Here is a 16,592-nt window from a genome sequence, read left to right as displayed (position 1 = left end):
AATATTCGCTTTACGGCAAGAGGAGGCGGGGTCTTTCCTTCGCTCCACGCGCCGCGAAGCGGTGTGAGCGGGCCCTGAGCACATAGAGGTAGCTTTGTAAATAAAGAGGGTCACACTCCGTACCACTTGAGACCGGATATGTCTTTCGACAGTGTCGCAATCCCTCCACTTCTCCGAAACAGAACGGGCTGGCTTTTGGGGCGAAAAGAGTTCGCGGATGTTTCTAGACAAGCCCATCTTGAACTCTAGTTCAACCAAACTTAGGTTTTAAAGCCACGAATAAAGAGTCCAAAGGAGCCCTGGCAGGTAGTTTCAGGTAACGACGCTGTCAGTCCTCAAAGACCGCCACCCCCAGAGCTATCAACAACCCCCCAGCAAGACTCCCCAGACGCTACGCTTCAACTGGACTGTGTGTGACGTCACAATTAAGTTTCTGGCAAGGCGTCCGGGACACCTGACTATGATTGGATAATTCGGATGAGAGTGGAGATGGGGGAGAAGGGCGGGAACAAATCCCAGAGACAAAGAAGGGTTTTAGGGTGGGACAGAAAGGGAGGGGCAACCTGAGAGGCTTCCAGAGGTCCCTAAACAGTTTTGATTCCGCCCCCCACGGCTCCAGGGAGCGGTGGGGGAGGGGACCCAGACCTCGCCCAAGTGTCCCCCTCCCGCCGCGGTGGGGGCGGGGCCTGGGGCGGGGCTATGTGGAGCAGGGAGGCGGGGCGAGGTAGCTGAGAGTGGCCCCCTAGTGGGGCCATGGAGAAGCAGGAAAGTCTGGGGGCTGCTGGCGGCCTCAATGGAGAATCCCCTGGTGGGGGTATCAGCGGGGTGCCAGGAGGCATCGGAGGAGTCGAGTCAGGCGCCGGGTTGCTCTCCGGAGTAACCATGTTTCACGGTTCTGGGCCTCCCACGCACAATGGGGGAACTATAATTCGCAGTCTTGACTCTAGCCAGCCCTCCGGAGGGACAGCAGTCCTCGGTTCCGGGCTCAACCAGCATCCTGGGGAAGTCGCGGGCCACAGCTTTGGGTCCCGTACACAACCTGTCGGGTTTAATCCCCACTTCCCTGGAACCAGTGTATCCGGGACGTTCAACCCGGGGTCCGGGGCGTCTGGGGTGTACAACTCGGCAAACATTACGCTATCCGAGTCAACTTGCACGCGCCAAGACAGACCCTGTGAGGACCGTCCCCGGAGCATCCTAAAAAACAGCAGCTCCATCATGGTGCACAAATCCCCCGGGGCGGAGAAGTAAGGAGCCGGGGAGGAAGAAAGGGATTCCAGACACTGGAGGAAGCCAAGGCAGGGGAAGGGGGTGGAGTCTCAAGAACTAAAAGTGAGAGTAAGTGGGGGTAATTGGGTGGGAAATCCGAGGTTCCTAGCCTTTGAGAGAGCGGCTGGTACAGGATAAATCCTTGATTACTTAGCACGTGATTATCGTCAGGTGTGACCCCACCCCAGCCTCCTACAGGTCGGAAAAGGTTTTGAATAACTGAAAGAGGGAGTACTCTGCCCTTCTTTTGTATCCTTTCCTCACCCGAAGGAGAAAGTCTCAGCACTGGGATGAAATGAATATCCTGGCGACCTACCACCCTGCTGACAAGAACTATGGCTTTATGAAGGTGGATGAGCCCAGCACGCCCTTCCACAGGTGCGAGTCTGCAGCTCTAGCCCTTCAGCTCCTACTCTTTTCTCTACTCAGAGGAGGGGAGTGCCTGCTGCCTGCTCTGAGGCATTGCTTCCTCCCTCTCTTGCAGGCTCCAAGACAGCGATGAAGACCTGCTTGCCGGGACCTCTCATGCAATGACTCCTGAGAAGTTAGCAGAAAGGTGAGAGTCCTGCCAGAGGTCAGTAGGGACCTGTGGCCTCCTGCCCCCTCCACCCCTGAACTAGGGTCTGAGCTAGCTCTGCTTTTTGGCTCTCCAAATGGGAGGTACTACAATTTGGATCAGGACTCACTCAGGCCAAGGTGGGGGAGTCAGCCAGCTTGGCCCCAGCTACCACATACTCCCATTTTTTGTTCTCTCTGTGCCCCTAACTGGTCTCCCTCCCCTTCAGGTTTGCAGCAATGGACAGTTTCTGCCCCAAGGTCCTGTACAGCGATAACAGAAGCTCGGGGTCTTCAGACAGCTTTTCCAAGACACGTGAGATGAGGGGTGGGGTTAAGTGGAAGGGGAGGTGGAGTGAGAGCTCAGTGGAGAGCCTGGCAGGAAAGCCATGCTCTGACACTGGCCCACAGAATCCGATGATTTTGAAAAGCGCCGCAAGGCACACTACAATGAAGGAAAGTTCCTGAAACCTCAGAAAAACCCTCCCCTGGATAATAGCGAGAACAGCAGTGTGGGTAGCGTGAGTATGAGCAGTGGCAGTCGAGGTGCAATGCTGGACTCAGAGCCCAGGCCTGTGGAAAGAGGTGGGGCAGGAAGAATGACTGGAGGAGTCAAGGACCAGATTGGCCTGGTGGCCAGAAACCACATCCTAGAAGCCAAAGGTTAGCTATGGTGGGGCCCCAGACACCCAAGGGAATTGTAGTCCAGAACCTTCTCCACCATAGCTTGTCTTCCTCAGTGGGTGTCAGCCCAGGGCCCTGCTGCCTAAGAGGGAAGTCTTGCTGGCTGGTGTCCCCAAGGTAGACAGAGGGCAGCTGGGGTAGGGTCCCCATCAGGGTAGGCCCCAAGGAAGGCTGGCTGGGAAGGAGGAACAGAAAGCCCAACAGAACTCTGAGGGGGTGGAAAGGTCACTGATGTTTTTCTAAAATGGGAGGAGGGGATAGAAGTGAGATGAGAACCTGAGGCTTGACCTTCTCATGGCTGCTCAGGGGTCACAATGAAGCTGGTGCCCTGTATTCTCTAGGTGTCCTTATGACTCAGACTGATTTGGGTGATTCCTCAGCTTCCCCTGCCTTCATAAATCTGTCCCCAACTTCATCCACCACTGTGGTGTTGGAGAAGGAAATTGGTCTGCAGCGCAAGGAGTATTACAGCAAAGGAAGATACCTAAGGTGCTGGCCCCACCCCGAGCTTGAGGAGGACACAGAAGATGAGCAGCAAAGCAGTGAGAGTTCAGCCGGGTCAGCCCAGGAGCGGGAGGGCTAAGAACCAATAGACTGATGGGTGTGCCAACCCTGGTCCTCTGATGCTTGCAGGCTCCACAAACTTGAACTGGGTGACTGAGAGTCCCATGGGCACTGAGGTCCGTCTGGTGGACCACACAGGAGGCTCCTCCCAGGATTTCCAGGCCACCGAGAGCTCCCAGAAAGTGATAGTGACATCATCGAAGCCTGGTGAGGGCACCAGGCCACCATCTCACCAGGCCTGGCTCTTGGCAAGCTCCCATCTTCCCAACCCCCGACTCCCTTCAGGCCAGCGGATCGGTAAAGGTGATGAGAGAGGCCTTCCACATTCTTGTGTGCAATGTGGATTTTATGGAGAGGACCCAGGGAGGCTCAGAGGGATGGGTACCAGCCCCCCAGCTTGGTACCACCGCTGCCCCCATGCCTCCTCCCTGATTCCTCTCTGCCACCTACCCTGCTCCAGGTACTGCCCAGTGCTCCAAAGATAGTGGGTCCCAAGCAATGTCTGACTGGTGTCAGTGGCTGGTATCCAAAGGGCTGAACTGGCAAAGCATGGAAGGCTCAGAGAGGGAACCTGGAAGTCACCCAAACTTCCCAAACCAAAACCAGCACAGACGTGAGCCTGAGCAGGGGCAAGGGGGTGGCCGGGGAGCGCGAGGGGCTGAGTGGGTAGGTTCTAGGGAGTCTGGGGATCGTGGCCACATCTTCTGCCTGTGGCAAGAAAGCCACTAACCCAGCCCCTCCTCTTCCAGATGAAACCCTGCAGCTCCAGTGGACTCAGGAGGAGGAAACCAAACAATGGAAACTGTAGCCAGCTGGGGATGGGGTGGGAGCCAACTTTCCCTGCCCTCACCACCCTCGGTCAATCGGGGTAGACAATAAAGAGAAGAGCAGGAGTCTAGGTGCTGTGAATTGGGGTCCCAGGCTGATCCTGAGCTGTCGTTGAGGAGAGCGGGGGCAGAGATGAAAGTTCACGTGCAGGAAACCACAGGCAGAACAGAGCAAAAAGCTTGGCATAGCCAGGGGGACTGGACTCAACAGGCACCCAGGAGCCCAGGAAGACCCACCTGCAGTGGGCTGACAATGACTTGTGTGATTCAACCACACACTTACCAGTATTGTCTTTAAAAAACCACCCTGGAGGTAGGAGTTATCGTCCCCATCTTTCAGATGAGGAAACTGAGGAATCAGCTTGCCCAGGGTTAGGCAATCAGGATTCGAACCTGTATCTCTCAGGCCTCCACGACTCAACCACTGAAGGAGACCAAGCGGAGAGAGACCAGGGCCCTAGGAAGGTGACTGTAGATAGTCTCCGAGGGCGGGGCTGTGGCTTCTCTGATCTCAGGCCCTTCTCCACCCCTGGGCCCCGCCTCCACCCCTCCCAGCACTGCCTGAAAGTGAGGGGTGAGAGCTCCTCCTAGGACACCCCTTGCACCTAGGGAAAGAATCCTTTCCCCCACCCCCAGGCTCTACCCAGGGGAGGACTTTCCCTCCTCCCTCATCAGCACGTCCCCAGGCCAGGGGAGTGCCTGTACTTGCAGCTCCACCCTCCAGGCCCGAGGGCCCACTGGCCCCGGAGCGGTCTAGCTGAGATGACGGTCAAGCTGGATTTTGAGGAGTGTCTTAAGGACTCACCCCGCTTCCGGTAAGTGTATACACAGGTGTCCAGGGGCAGAGGTGGGGAGGTCCGACAGTCCCTAACATACACAACCTTCCCCATGTCCGACGGAGGATGTCTTTCCAGGGCGTAGGTCTCAGAGGGGCGAGATCCAGCTTAGAAGTCAAAGCCGTACCTCTGGTATCAAATCCCGTGCTCTGATGCTCGCCACCCTCTGCCAGTGTGGAGGGGGTCCCTCCAGCCTCTCTCAACCCCAGAGCTGGCACTCCCTCCTCCCTCTCTTGGGGACCCCTCCCCTCCCCCAGCACCTGCTCTGGGCGGTTAGCAACTTCCTGCCCTCGCCACATCCACCCTCTTTCTACCTTCCTGCTCTGGCCTGGGCCTTAGTAGCTCCCACACTGTGCAGAGTGAGTGAGCCAGAGCGGGTGGGTGGGAAGTTCTTAACCCATCAGCTTTTTATGTCCGTACCCTTGGCCCCCAACCCCAGCCCCTAACCCTGCCAACTGGACAGACCAGATAGGCCCAAGCTCTGTTCCCGTGACACTGTCCCTCCTTTCCCAGAGCCTCTGTCGAGCTGGTGGAAGCCGAAGTGTCAGAATTGGAGACCCGGCTGGAAAAGGTGATCCGAATGTGGAGGGGTGACCTGGGGTGGGAGTGAGACGAGAGGGGTAGGGCCAGGGAGAAAAGTAGAGACCAAGTATAAGTTCTGGAGATTACTGAATGTTAACCAGGTTGGGTAGATACTGGGGGCTACAGAGAAACCAAAAGGTGGTTCTGTATCCTTAAGGAGCTCGGAATCTTGGAAAACAAGACTCATCTGTGAACTTGCTTCTGAAGACTTGAGTTATGCGGGACCCTGAGCCCCCAGAAGTTTCTGCCCTCAGGGAGCTCTCAGACTGTGGGCAACAAATCCGTAAAACACTGACATGATGCAGTCAGGCCTTCCTGGCTGCTCTTTACAAAAGCAGCAGGCTCCCATCCCCCTTATTTGGCTTTTTTTTTCCCCTCTACAGCATTTATCTCAACTATGTTATGCGTTTACTTGCTGTATTAGTTTTCTATTGTATAACAAATGACTATGCATTCCGTGACTTCAAATAGTGCACAGGTATTAGCATAGTCGTGGGTCAGCACAGCTTAACTGTGCTCTGCTCTGCTCAAAGCAGAGTTCCAGTCCTTGCTGTTGTGGGATTGAGGCCCTCATCTCCCAGAGGCCACCCACAGTTCCCTGGCCCGGGGCCCTGTCCATAGGCAGTTTATTTCATAACAGCTTGTGTCTTCTTCAAGGCCAGTAGTAGGCTTTCCCAAGTGTGTGCTGACAAGATGCCATCAGTTTATATCAGAATGTGATCATGGGGCAAATCCGTCACCTCTGTCATTTGGGGGCGCCATCCTATTGCTCTTGCCATGTGGTGAGAAGCATAATCCTCACTCACCCACACACAAGGAGTGAGGATTACGCAAAGGTGGGAGTCACAGGGCTTCCCTTAGCCTGTGTCTGTCCCACTTGCCAAGTTTGTTTCGTGTGTACTTTTCCCTACTGGACTGAAAGTATCATGAGGGACTTTTACATTTCCCCCTCCCCCGCCCCGCCTCAATCCCCAGGGCCTTTGCCATGACCTGAAAGTTAGTAAGTAACCAACTAATAGATACATTTATTAATGAAATAGATACATTTAAATTGGTGTATAGCTGATTTACAACATTGTTAGTTTCTGGTGTACAGAAAAGTGATTCAGTTGTACACATGAATATATACATATATTTTTAAGTTAAACTTTTTATTTTTAACTAATTGCAGATCACAGGAAGTTGCAAAAATAGCACAGAGAAGCACAGGTACCCATCTCCCAGCTTCCCCCAATGGTAGCATCTTCCATAACTGTAGTCTACTGCTCAAACCAGGAAATTGCTTCTGGCATGATACAGTAAGCTGTCTAAAGACTTCACTTGGATTCTACCTGCTTTGCATATACCCTTTAAAAAAAAAAAAAAATCATTTCTTTACTTAGCTGTGCTGTGTCTTAGTTGCTGCACATGGGATCTTTAGTTGCGGCATGTGGGATCCAGTTTCTGACCAGGGATGGACCCTGGGCCCCCTAACACTGGGAGGACAGAGTGTTAGCCACTGGACTCCCCCAGGGAAATCCCTGAATATACTCTCTTAAAAAAAAATCTTTGTGTATAATTCTGTGGCACTTTATCACATGTATAGATTCTTATAACCAGCATCACACTCAAGATACAAAACTCCTATCATCACAAAGAAACTCTTTTGAGCCGTTTTTTTGTAATGGTACCCTCCCTCCCCACCCCCTTCCTTATCCATGACAACCACTCATCTCTTTTCTATCTCTAGACTTCTCATTTCTAGGTTATCTAGGTGGAATCATACAGAATGTGACCTTTCAAGATTGGCCTTTTTTTTCCTCTCAAAATAATGTCTTTAGGTTTATTCAAGTTGTGGCTTATCAGTAGTTATCAGCAGTTCATTAATAGTTGATGAGGAGCTCATGCCTTTTACATTGCTGAGCCCGTGCTATTGTATGGATGTACCAGTTTGTCACTAGTTCAGTCTTCTGAAAGTTCCTTATTCAACTATTTGGGCAGGCAGGGTGAAGAAGGAAAAACTGGACACTCAGTCTCCCAGGGGAGTTGTGATCCTCTGGGTCCTTGTCCCTTATTATGGACACCCAAGAGTGACATCTGATAAAATTTGATCGTGGTCTGTTTCCTGACTGTTACTGACCCTGCCAGCCATCTTCAAGTCAAGCTATAGTTCCCTGAAGCCTTCACTAGCCTGAAAAAGTGTTTTTCAGTTCAACAAAAGTTCCGTGAGCAAACCTCTGTAGCCCATGTTTTCTGAGCCCCTGCTACCCAAGATTTCCTCATAGAACTGCCCTGGTGGTCTCTAGATCCCCAGGCTGAAATGACAGGCTCCATCAACTCTTGCCCCTTCCCAGATACAGTGACTCAGGGTGGAATCAATGGTGTCATCTCTAGGAGCCATGCAGTTTCTGCAGGTGAAAAGAACCAGGGGTCAGAAAACCTAGCTCTGGCTTCTCAGTCGGGCACCTCAAGGAGTGAGTTGGGAGGGAAACCAGTCTTCAGGCTATTCCTACTGCCACAGGGGCCTCCCAGAGACCCTCCTCAGGCCAATCACTCGTCCTTTGTTTATGAAGCCTCCTAGGCAGGTGGAATGAACTGGGAGATTGGGATTGACATATATATTTAAACTATTAACACTGTGTATAAAATAGATAATTCATGAGAACCTACTGCATAGCTCAGAGAACTCTATTCTGTGGTCTTTGGTGCCCTAAATGGAAAGGAAATCTAAAAAACAGGGGATTTATGTATATAAACAGCTGATTCACTTTGCTGTGCAGCAGAAACTAACATTATAAAGCAACTGTACTCCAATATTTTTTTTTTTAAGCCTCCTTGTTTGTAATTTAGGGCCAGACAGAATAGGCCCTAAGAGCACCGTCTCTGACCCTATGGCCTGGCTGACTGATTACTATTTATGAGGAAATGTTCACTAAGCACAGAATGGACACCTCCAGACAGTAAATACTGTATAGAATTTTTTTTTTTTTTGCAAGGCATGTGGGTCTTAATTCCCCAACCAGAGATCATACCTGCGCGCTTGGCAGTGAGAGCTCAGAGTCCTAACCACTGGACAGCCAGGGTATCCCCCATTTCTGTAGAATTTAATACTGAGCAGATAAAGCTCAGGTTTCATCCTGAGGGCCAGACAGTGTTTGAGGATGGCGTTTCTGGGAACTCTGGACCCAAGCAGATGTTGCAGGGCAGGAGAGATGTCCAGGAGGTGAAACCGACTGGCTCCACTGTCAGACTGGGAGGAATTTTGATCCAGGCCCAGAGCAGTGGGAGGAAAGAAACCAAGATGAGAAAGCAGCTGTGTGTATTAGAAACCAGACTGGGCCACAGAGAAGTGTAGGTTGGGGAGGGAGGGGCACAGCCCTGGGAAAGGGGAGACAAGTCAGACAGGAGAGGAGCAGTACCGGCACGACTCCCTGTTGCTCTGTTGTTTCCCAGCTCCTCAAACTGGGGAATGGCCTCCTGGAAAGTGGGCGGCACTACCTTGCTGCCAGCCGGGCCTTCATCGTGGGCATTTGTGATCTTGCCCACCTGGGACCACCAGAGCCCATGATGGCGGTATGTGGAGGGTCTAGACCAGGCTGTGGTGGGGTCTGGGATGTGGAAGAGACCCTGGGGAAGGCGAGGGAAGAGTCGGTCTGGGGTCTGCCGGTCCCGGGTCTAGGGGTGGGAGGACCCGACTGCCCTTGTCTGGTACTCTCTTTCTGCATCTTCTTGCCTAGGAGTGTCTGGACAAATTCACTCAGAGCCTGAGCCATAAGCTGGACAGCCATGCTGTAAGTTGGGGGGTGGCCTGGTGGGGGGAGCAAGGAAGTCTGTGGTCCTGACCCCCCACCTGCCAACTTCTGCTTCCCTCAGGAGCTTCTCGACGCCACCCAGCACACACTGCAGCGGCAAATTCAGACCTTGGTCAAGGAGTGAGTTGGGAAGGAAACCAGTCTTCTGGCCTCTCCCACTGCCATGGGGGCCTCCCTGAATAAAGGAGTTGTGAGATTGGAGGCTTCTGGTGGCCTGATCATTATCCCCTATCTCAAGGATCCCCTCAAAGTCCTGAGTGTCCATAGCTACAAGGCTGTGAATGCACCTTAGGGATTTCTCTGCTGGGGTCAGTGAGTGTATGGGTAATTCTGTGTTATTCCTACACCTCCAGAGGTCTCCGGAGCTTCCGAGAGGCTGGCCGGGATTTCTGGCGGGGGGCCGAGAGCCTGGAGGCTGCTCTTACCCACAATGCAGAGGTTCCCAGGCGCCGGGCCCAGGAGGCAGAAGAGGCTGGAGCTGCTTTGAAGGTTGCTCGAGCTGGGTACCGGGGCCGGGCCCTGGACTATGCCCTGCAGGTGCCTGCCCCTACCTGTCCTCCTGGGGTACCAGGGCCTCAATCACCTTGAGTCTGGAGTCACTGGTGTGCAGTGGGAGGGGTGGGGTCTGTGTCTTCAAGACTGACCTGAGATCTTTTGGGCTCTCAGATCAATGTGATTGAGGACAAGAGGAAGTTTGACATCATGGAGTTTGTGAGTCGAGGTGGGGGTGGGGGTGGGGGTGGGGAGGAGCCTGCTGATAGCATGAGGGACCGGGGAAAGAGAAGGGTCTGCCTCCTGCCCACCTTGTCCCCAGGTGCTGCGTTTGGTGGAGGCCCAGGCTACCCATTTCCAGCAGGGCCACGAGGAGCTGAGCCAGCTGGCCCAGTATCGCAAGGAGCTGGGTGGCCAGGTAGAGCCCCAGGGAGCAGGAAGGTGGAAGAGGGAGGGAAGGCGCTTTGAGATGACTCTGGGTGAGGGTGGGGCCATCTGAGATACCCTTCCTGTGCTTAGTTACACCAGCTGGTCCTGAATTCAGCCCGCGAGAAGAGGGACATGGAGCAGAGACATGTGCTGCTAAAACAGAAGGTGAGGACTGGGGCTGCAGACAGGAGGCGGACGACCCTGGGGCCTTGGTCTCTGCTCACTTCAGTTGCCCTTTGACACTTTTGTGCCCCCAGGAGCTGGGTGGGGAGGAGCCAGAGCCAAGCCTAAAGGAGGGGCCTGGTGGCTTGGTCATGGAAGGACATCTCTTCAAAAGGGCCAGCAATGCATTTAAGACCTGGAGCAGGTGAGGAGTGAACATCCCAGTCGGTTTTGGGGGTTTTTTTGAGTGGTTATAGTGTGTTAAATGGGTCTTCCCAGGTGGTTCACTGGGTAAAGAATCCTCCTGCAGTAGAGGAGACCTGGGTTCAATCCCTGGGTTGGGAAGATCCCCCTGAGGAGGGCATGACAACCCAGTCCAGTATTCTTGCCTTGAGAATCCCATCGAGAGAGGAGCCTGGTGGGCTATAGTCCATAGGGTCACAAAGAGTCGGACATGACTGAAGCAACTGAGCATGCATGCATGCACACACCATGTGTTAAATGCAGCCAGGAAAAACAGACAGACTGCCCCTACCCCCCACCCCACTGCTTCCTTCAGAGACTTTATATTCCATCAGCAAAGATACACAGTGATATGGTAATTAAGTGAATTACGTGTTATCTTAGACGGTAAGAATACCATAGGCAAAAAACAACAAAGAAGCAATGTGGACACAGCCGGAAAGGAGCTGTGACTTTGAGTAGGGTGGTCAGTCTAGACCTCCTGGAAAGGTGACTGCTGAGTGAGGACTGGAAGGATATCTAGGGGGAGAATGTTCTAGGCTGAAGGAGGAGCCCTTCCAAGGCCCTGAGGAACCTGGAGGGTTCCAGGAACAGAGGGGAGGCCCTGGGTGTGGACAGAGGGAGGGAGGAGGAAGTGGTAGAAGATGCAGGTGGAGCTAACAGGGTGTGAATCATGATGGCCTCGTTGGCTGTGCTCTGAGGGAAGTGGGGCGCCATGGGAGGGTGTGGAGCAGGGTGGTGACCTGCTCTGACGTGACCCCTTCCCCTTCCAGGGCCACTGCCGGCCCCTGAGGGATCTTTGTGCAAATTAAGAAACAGAGCCCCTTCTCCAAGATACTTATATTTGCCAAAACGTTGTAGTAACTATTTTATTAGACAAAGCATTTTTGCTGCCATCTGCTGGAAACTTGTCTTTGTGAGTCTATCACAACTGGGTGCTGAGATGTGATCAGCACCCCTCACAGGTCCCCGGCTGCCCCTCCTCTGCAGCATCTCCTGGGACGGGCAGCCCAGGGCTCTCTCTTCTCAGTGAGATTCTATGAAGCTGAGAGCACCATATTCCTCCTGTCCCTCTCCTGAGCCATTACCCCCACATCACAAATGCTATTTCCACCTCTTCCAGACGCTGGTTCACTATTCAGAGCAACCAACTGGTCTATCAGAAGAGGTACAAGGTGAGTAGGCTGGGTCCTGGGTACTGGGCCCCAGGAGGACTCAGCCCTGCTGTGGCTGCCTGGACATCTGCCCTCCCCCCGCCAGGACCCTGTGACCGTGGTGGTGGATGACCTTCGTCTCTGCACAGTGAAGCTCTGTCCTGACTCAGAAAGACGGTTCTGCTTTGAGGTTGTGTCCCCCAGCAAGTGAGTACAGTGCCCAGGGCTGATGGCCTGTGTGTCTCAATCTTACTGGCTGGCAAGGGTCTTGGAGGCCCCTCATGCTGCCCCAGATGTTAACCCTTTGGTGGTTGACTGGGGAGGAGAGTATAGGGCAAAGGGGCATATCTAGAAGGGTATTACCAATTGGTGCAGAGGTATTTCCATATGACTGGCACCAGCCGCACACTTGCTGAATGTCAGCTTGCTCATCCTGCCACTTGACTCCCCAAGCCTCAGTTCTCTCCCTGCTCTCCATTCCCCTCTGGTCCAGGTCTTGCCTCCTGCAGGCTGACTCAGAGCGCCTCATGCAGCTGTGGGTCAGCGCCGTGCAGAGCAGCATCGCCACAGCCTTCAGCCAGGCTCGCCTTGATGACAGCCCCCGGGGTCTAGGCCAGGTACCTTAACTGGCGGTGCAGGGCTGGGCTGCCCAGCGAGCTAGGACATCCCTTCCCTCAGAGTCACTCTTTCTTCCCCTGTCCCCCCAGGGCTCAGGACACCTGGCCATAAGCTCCGCTGCCACCCTGGGCCCTGGTGGGTTGACCAGGGGAAGGGAGCCTGGGGGAGTAGGGCACGTGGCAGCCCAGGTGCAGAGCGTAGACGGCAACGCCCAGTGCTGTGACTGCCGGGAGCCTGCCCCCGAGTGGGCCAGCATCAACCTCGGCGTCACCCTCTGCATTCAGTGCTCTGGCATTCACAGGTCTCTCCCCACAGGGTCCCAAGCGTGGGCCCCTGCTCCTCCTGGGTTGGGGGCGGGAGACTTGCCTGGGTTTCCTCTCACACTCTGCCTGTTACCTGGGCTGAGCCTGTGGGGCCCAAGGTGGACCCAGGTGGGCCCAGCCCCTCGGTATCCTGGTCTGGCCAGGGCAGGAGGACACCCAGGGGAGTTGATCGACTTGTCTGGAGGAGGGGTGGGGTCAGGACTGCTGAGGGTTGGGGAGCTGATGAAAAGCAGAGAGAGATGATGTTATGAGGCCTTAGCAGGTCTATACAGCCCTCAGGGGGGGAGAGGGGAGGGGAGTGGCATGGCAAGAGTTGTCCAGGCCAAAATACCTGGAGAGAGGGGAGGTGGCTGGAGAGGATGAGGAGAAGGGAGGAGAGGGAATGGTGAACAGGCGGAATCCAGCTCCATCCAGGTCAAGACCACGTGGCCCTGGCTGCCCTCTGCCTCCTGGCCCAGCGCCTCCGCCTGGGCCCCTGCACGCAGGACCTTGCCCCTAAGTCTTTTCAGGAGTAGCAGCTGCCCCCACAGAGGGCCTGACATATCTCCCCTTGCTCTCCAGGAGCCTTGGAGTTCATTTCTCCAAAGTCCGGTCTCTGACCCTTGACTCATGGGAGCCAGAACTCGTGAAGGTGACTTGGGATGCTGTTGAGTGTGTGGGGGTGGGGTAAGGGCAGGGCTTCAGAGTCCTGAGGGCTCAGACACTCACCCACACCCTACCTGTCTGTCTCTGCCTCTACCTGGGCTGTCTGCAGCTCATGTGTGAGCTGGGAAATGTCGTCATAAACCAGATCTATGAAGCCCGAGTGGAGGCCATGGCTGTGAAGAAGCCAGGACCCAGCTGCTCCCGGTGAGGCTGGGGCCACCCTCCATGTGGGGAGGGAGGGAGGAGGGCCCAGGACGAGAGGAGGAAAGACTGTCTCCTTCCCCTGCAACACTCCCCCGCCAGGCAAGAGAAGGAGGCCTGGATTCATGCTAAATACGTGGAGAAGAAGTTCCTGACCAAGCTTCCTGAGATTCGAGGGCGAAGAGGTGGCCGGGGGCCCCCCAGGGGACATCCTCCTGTGCCCCCAAAGCCAGGGCTTATCAGGCCCAAGCCGGGGAGCTTCAGATCCAAGCCAGGTATACAGTTGGTTGGTTGGGCATCTGTGAGCGCCTGCTGGGCACTCAGCACAGTGCCAAGCCCAGTGGGGAGGCACAGAGTCCCGGGTCTAGGTCTTCCCCTTGAGAATGTTCAGGGGGCCAGACTGTACCAGCACTGGTTTTATAAGGCAAGAGTTTCGGGGATTAAAGTGAAGGATGGGAAGGACCATGGGGCTGGGAGGAAGCAGGAAGGGCTGTGTGAGGGTGCCAACAACCTAAGATGAGTCAGGAGAATGAGTGAAGGTCTCCAGAGGCCTGTGGATGAGGGTGAGAGCTTGGCTGGAAGAGAGGGAATCAAGAGAGCTGAGGTTGACTATCAGCTCACTCTCAACATCCCCGCCAGTTGAGGTGGTCAGACAGGAAGAAGTGAAAGATGTGACTATTCTATATGCCTAGGCACCTGGCCATATCCTCTCACACCTTCCATCACCCCCCACCACAATTCCTGGTCTTGGAGTCCTTCCCACAATTGAGAAGTGACCTATCCCGTCACAATGTCAGGGGTCTGTACTGAGGGTTTTCTTCTCAGATTCATAGCTGGTTCCCCTTCACAGAGCCCCCCTCTGAGGACCTGCAGAGCCTGCACCCTGGGGCCCTGCTCTTTCGAGCTGCTGGGCACCCTCCATCCCTTCCCACCATGGCTGATGCCCTTGCCCATGGAGCCGATGTCAACTGGGTCAACGGGGGTCAGGAGAATGCCACACCGCTGATCCAGGCCACAGCTGCTGTGAGAGTCTTGGTGACCTCCCTACACCACCTTCGGTCTCCTCTCTTCCCTCTCCTGACCTTGGTCCCAGCTCTTAACCCTCTCCCCAGCCCCTAGGGAGTGATAACCAGTAGAGCCTGATTGCTAAGAGGGTGAGATTTGGAGGCTGAGAAACCTGGTTTGGATCCAGACCCTCACCACTTACAGCTGTGAACCTCCTTGTGCCTCAGTTTCCTCATCTGTAAAATAGGGATAACATGCCTTATTAGGTTGTACTATGGATGTAATACATGTAAAGAGCCAGAGCAGAGGGACTTCCCTGGTGGTGGTCCAGTGGTTAAGATTCTGTGCTTCCAAGGCAGGGGCTGCAGGTTCAATCCCTTATCAGAAAACAGATCCCACGTGTCCCGTGGTGTGGCCAATAAATAAAGCTTAAAAAAAAAAAAAAAGCAGAGCCTGCCATCCCATACCACTGAACTGACCCGACTCCAAAATATCTTTTAATTTGTCTCTAATTTGCCACATCTCTCCCCCTTCTCTATTTCTCCATGCAGAATTCTCTTCTGGCCTGTGAGTTTCTCCTCCAGAACGGGGCAAACGTGAACCAGGTGGACAACCAAGGCCGGGGCCCGCTCCACCACGCGACAATTCTTGGCCACACGGGGTAGGGACAACAGGGATGATGGCCTCGGGAGGAAAGCTCCAGACGGGGTGAGGGGCTGGCTGAACTTGGCTATCTTGTCCAGGCTGGCCTGCCTGTTTCTGAAACGGGGAGCCGATCTAGGAGTTCGAGACTCTGAAGGCAGAGACCCCCTGACCATCGCCGTGGAAACAGCCAACGCTGACATCGTCACTCTGTGAGGGTGCCTGGGGAGGCGGGGCTCGCGCTTACACTATCCACTTGGGCGGGGCTTACGCCAGACCCCAGCTTGCCAGGCGGGGCCTGGGGAGGGGCGGGGCCAGCTCCTGGACCAGACTGAGAAAGGCTCCTCCAGGTGTTGACTGAGGCTTGGAGTAGGAAGGGTAAACTCACCTTCCTTGGTGGATTTATTCTGAGAGAGGCATTATTCATTAATTGTCGGGCATCTTTAAAGTACTAGACCCTGAGGAAACAGGTGAATGAAACAACCCAGCTCAAAGGATGGGAAGGTGAGGGTGGGGGTGGGGTGAGAATGTCATTCATTCCTTAATTCTCTCCCCCTTCAGGCTACGATTGGCAAAAATGCGGGAGGCCGACGCAGCCCAGGGCCAGGCTGGTAAAGTACACCTCCCCTCCGCCCTGCACAACATTGTAACTGTGGGCTTCTGGCCCCTGGTGACCTGTCCCCAACGCCCTGTCCTCAGCTTCATTGATCAATTACATTATTTATTCAACAAATACGTATTGGGTGCATCCTACGCTCCAGGTCCTTGAAACAAAGCAAAGAATAGGCGAGGGCGCTGCCCTGACAGTACAGACATCTCCTCCACCCACGTTGGAAGCGCGTGCTCTTACCAGGCCGGGCTGTCCCTATTGTGCTATTCGTGCTAGGACCCAGCCTCTCAGCCCTTTCTCCCTCCCCTCAGGAGACGAGACATATCTTGACATCTTCCGTGATTTCTCCCTCATGGCATCCGACGACCCGGAGAAGCTGAGCCGGCGTAGTCATGACCTCCACACGCTTTGATCCCAGGCCTTCAAGGGCTGGGACCCCCATCCCTTCCCTCCCTACCACCCGCCCTTTCCATTAAAGCCTTTGTGCTTTGCTCTTCAAAGTTCATTTATTGGCCACCTCCTTTCGGCTGGTGAGATATAGGGCACTGCGACTCTTGGGGTGCAGGAGCGATTGGGAGTTTTTGAACTGGAGTCAATGGAGGGGCAACTCCTGGGAGTGAAGTGGGAGCTTCGGCCTCTAGGGCGGGGGCTCGCGAGCTCAGGCGACGTGGCCCGACCCGTCCGGCTAAGCAGAGGCCGCTTGCGTGGCGTGGGTTGGGTCTAGCCTTGGGAAGGGGGGGCGGCTGGCATCCGGGCTCAGGCCACCCTGGCCCGGAGGCATCCCTGGAATGTGGATGCTCAGCACCCGCCCCCTCGGGAATTCCCCCGGGGAGTGACAGAAAAGGAACAGGTCCTCAACCCCTGCCGTCCGGCCCTCAGTTTCTTGAGCGGCGGGATAGGAGATGCCGGCGTCCACTGAATTGCAGACGTGAGGTCGGGCACACCTGGGGGCCCGTGGGG

General features: G+C 54.8%; 2 protein-coding genes across 30 annotated transcripts; both read left to right on the top strand.

The window, feature by feature from the left end:
• Positions 1-36: 36 nt before the first annotated feature.
• On the top strand, positions 37-3,965 carry LOC147352160 (uncharacterized). 26 transcript variants are annotated; one of them, XM_086359233.1, is made up of 9 exons: positions 37-316; positions 1,540-1,647; positions 1,754-1,825; positions 2,055-2,140; positions 2,236-2,487; positions 2,850-3,050; positions 3,142-3,279; positions 3,533-3,685; positions 3,822-3,965. In XM_086359233.1, exons 2-9 carry the CDS (start codon positions 1,565-1,567, stop codon positions 3,878-3,880), a joined length of 1,044 nt encoding a protein of 347 aa, XP_086215359.1. In that variant the 5' UTR covers positions 37-316; positions 1,540-1,564; the 3' UTR covers positions 3,881-3,965. The 26 variants fall into 26 exon arrangements, with proteins under 26 accessions (XP_086215359.1, XP_086215353.1, XP_086215357.1 ...); XM_086359227.1 differs by having other exon boundaries at positions 112-316; positions 3,142-3,375; XM_086359231.1 differs by having other exon boundaries at positions 112-316; positions 2,850-3,056.
• ACAP1 (ArfGAP with coiled-coil, ankyrin repeat and PH domains 1) lies at positions 3,822-16,137 on the top strand. 4 transcript variants are annotated; one of them, XM_086359205.1, is made up of 23 exons: positions 4,230-4,714; positions 4,814-4,867; positions 5,249-5,306; positions 8,750-8,869; positions 9,034-9,087; positions 9,170-9,228; positions 9,462-9,645; positions 9,775-9,819; positions 9,923-10,018; positions 10,120-10,194; positions 10,287-10,396; positions 11,558-11,609; positions 11,695-11,795; positions 12,082-12,205; positions 12,296-12,507; positions 13,091-13,160; positions 13,284-13,378; positions 13,478-13,650; positions 14,226-14,398; positions 14,932-15,041; positions 15,124-15,234; positions 15,584-15,633; positions 15,944-16,137. In XM_086359205.1, the coding sequence occupies exons 4-23, from the start codon at positions 8,861-8,863 to the stop codon at positions 16,042-16,044; spliced, it is 2,004 nt and encodes a 667-aa protein (XP_086215331.1). In that variant the 5' UTR covers positions 4,230-4,714; positions 4,814-4,867; positions 5,249-5,306; positions 8,750-8,860; the 3' UTR covers positions 16,045-16,137. The 4 variants fall into 4 exon arrangements, with proteins under 4 accessions (XP_086215329.1, XP_086215328.1, XP_086215331.1 ...); XM_086359204.1 differs by having other exon boundaries at positions 4,575-4,714; positions 14,226-14,410; XM_086359203.1 differs by lacking the exon at positions 4,814-4,867 and having other exon boundaries at positions 3,822-4,714.
• The last annotated feature ends 455 nt before the right edge of the window (positions 16,138-16,592 follow it).

The sequence above is a fragment of the Bos grunniens genome, chromosome 19, assembly GCF_055505025.1.
Source record: "Bos grunniens cultivar Pamir isolate PY7600 chromosome 19, Bosgru_T2T1.0, whole genome shotgun sequence".
Taxonomy (NCBI): domain Eukaryota; kingdom Metazoa; phylum Chordata; class Mammalia; order Artiodactyla; family Bovidae; genus Bos; species Bos grunniens.
This window is presented reverse-complemented; position numbering and strand designations above follow the sequence as displayed.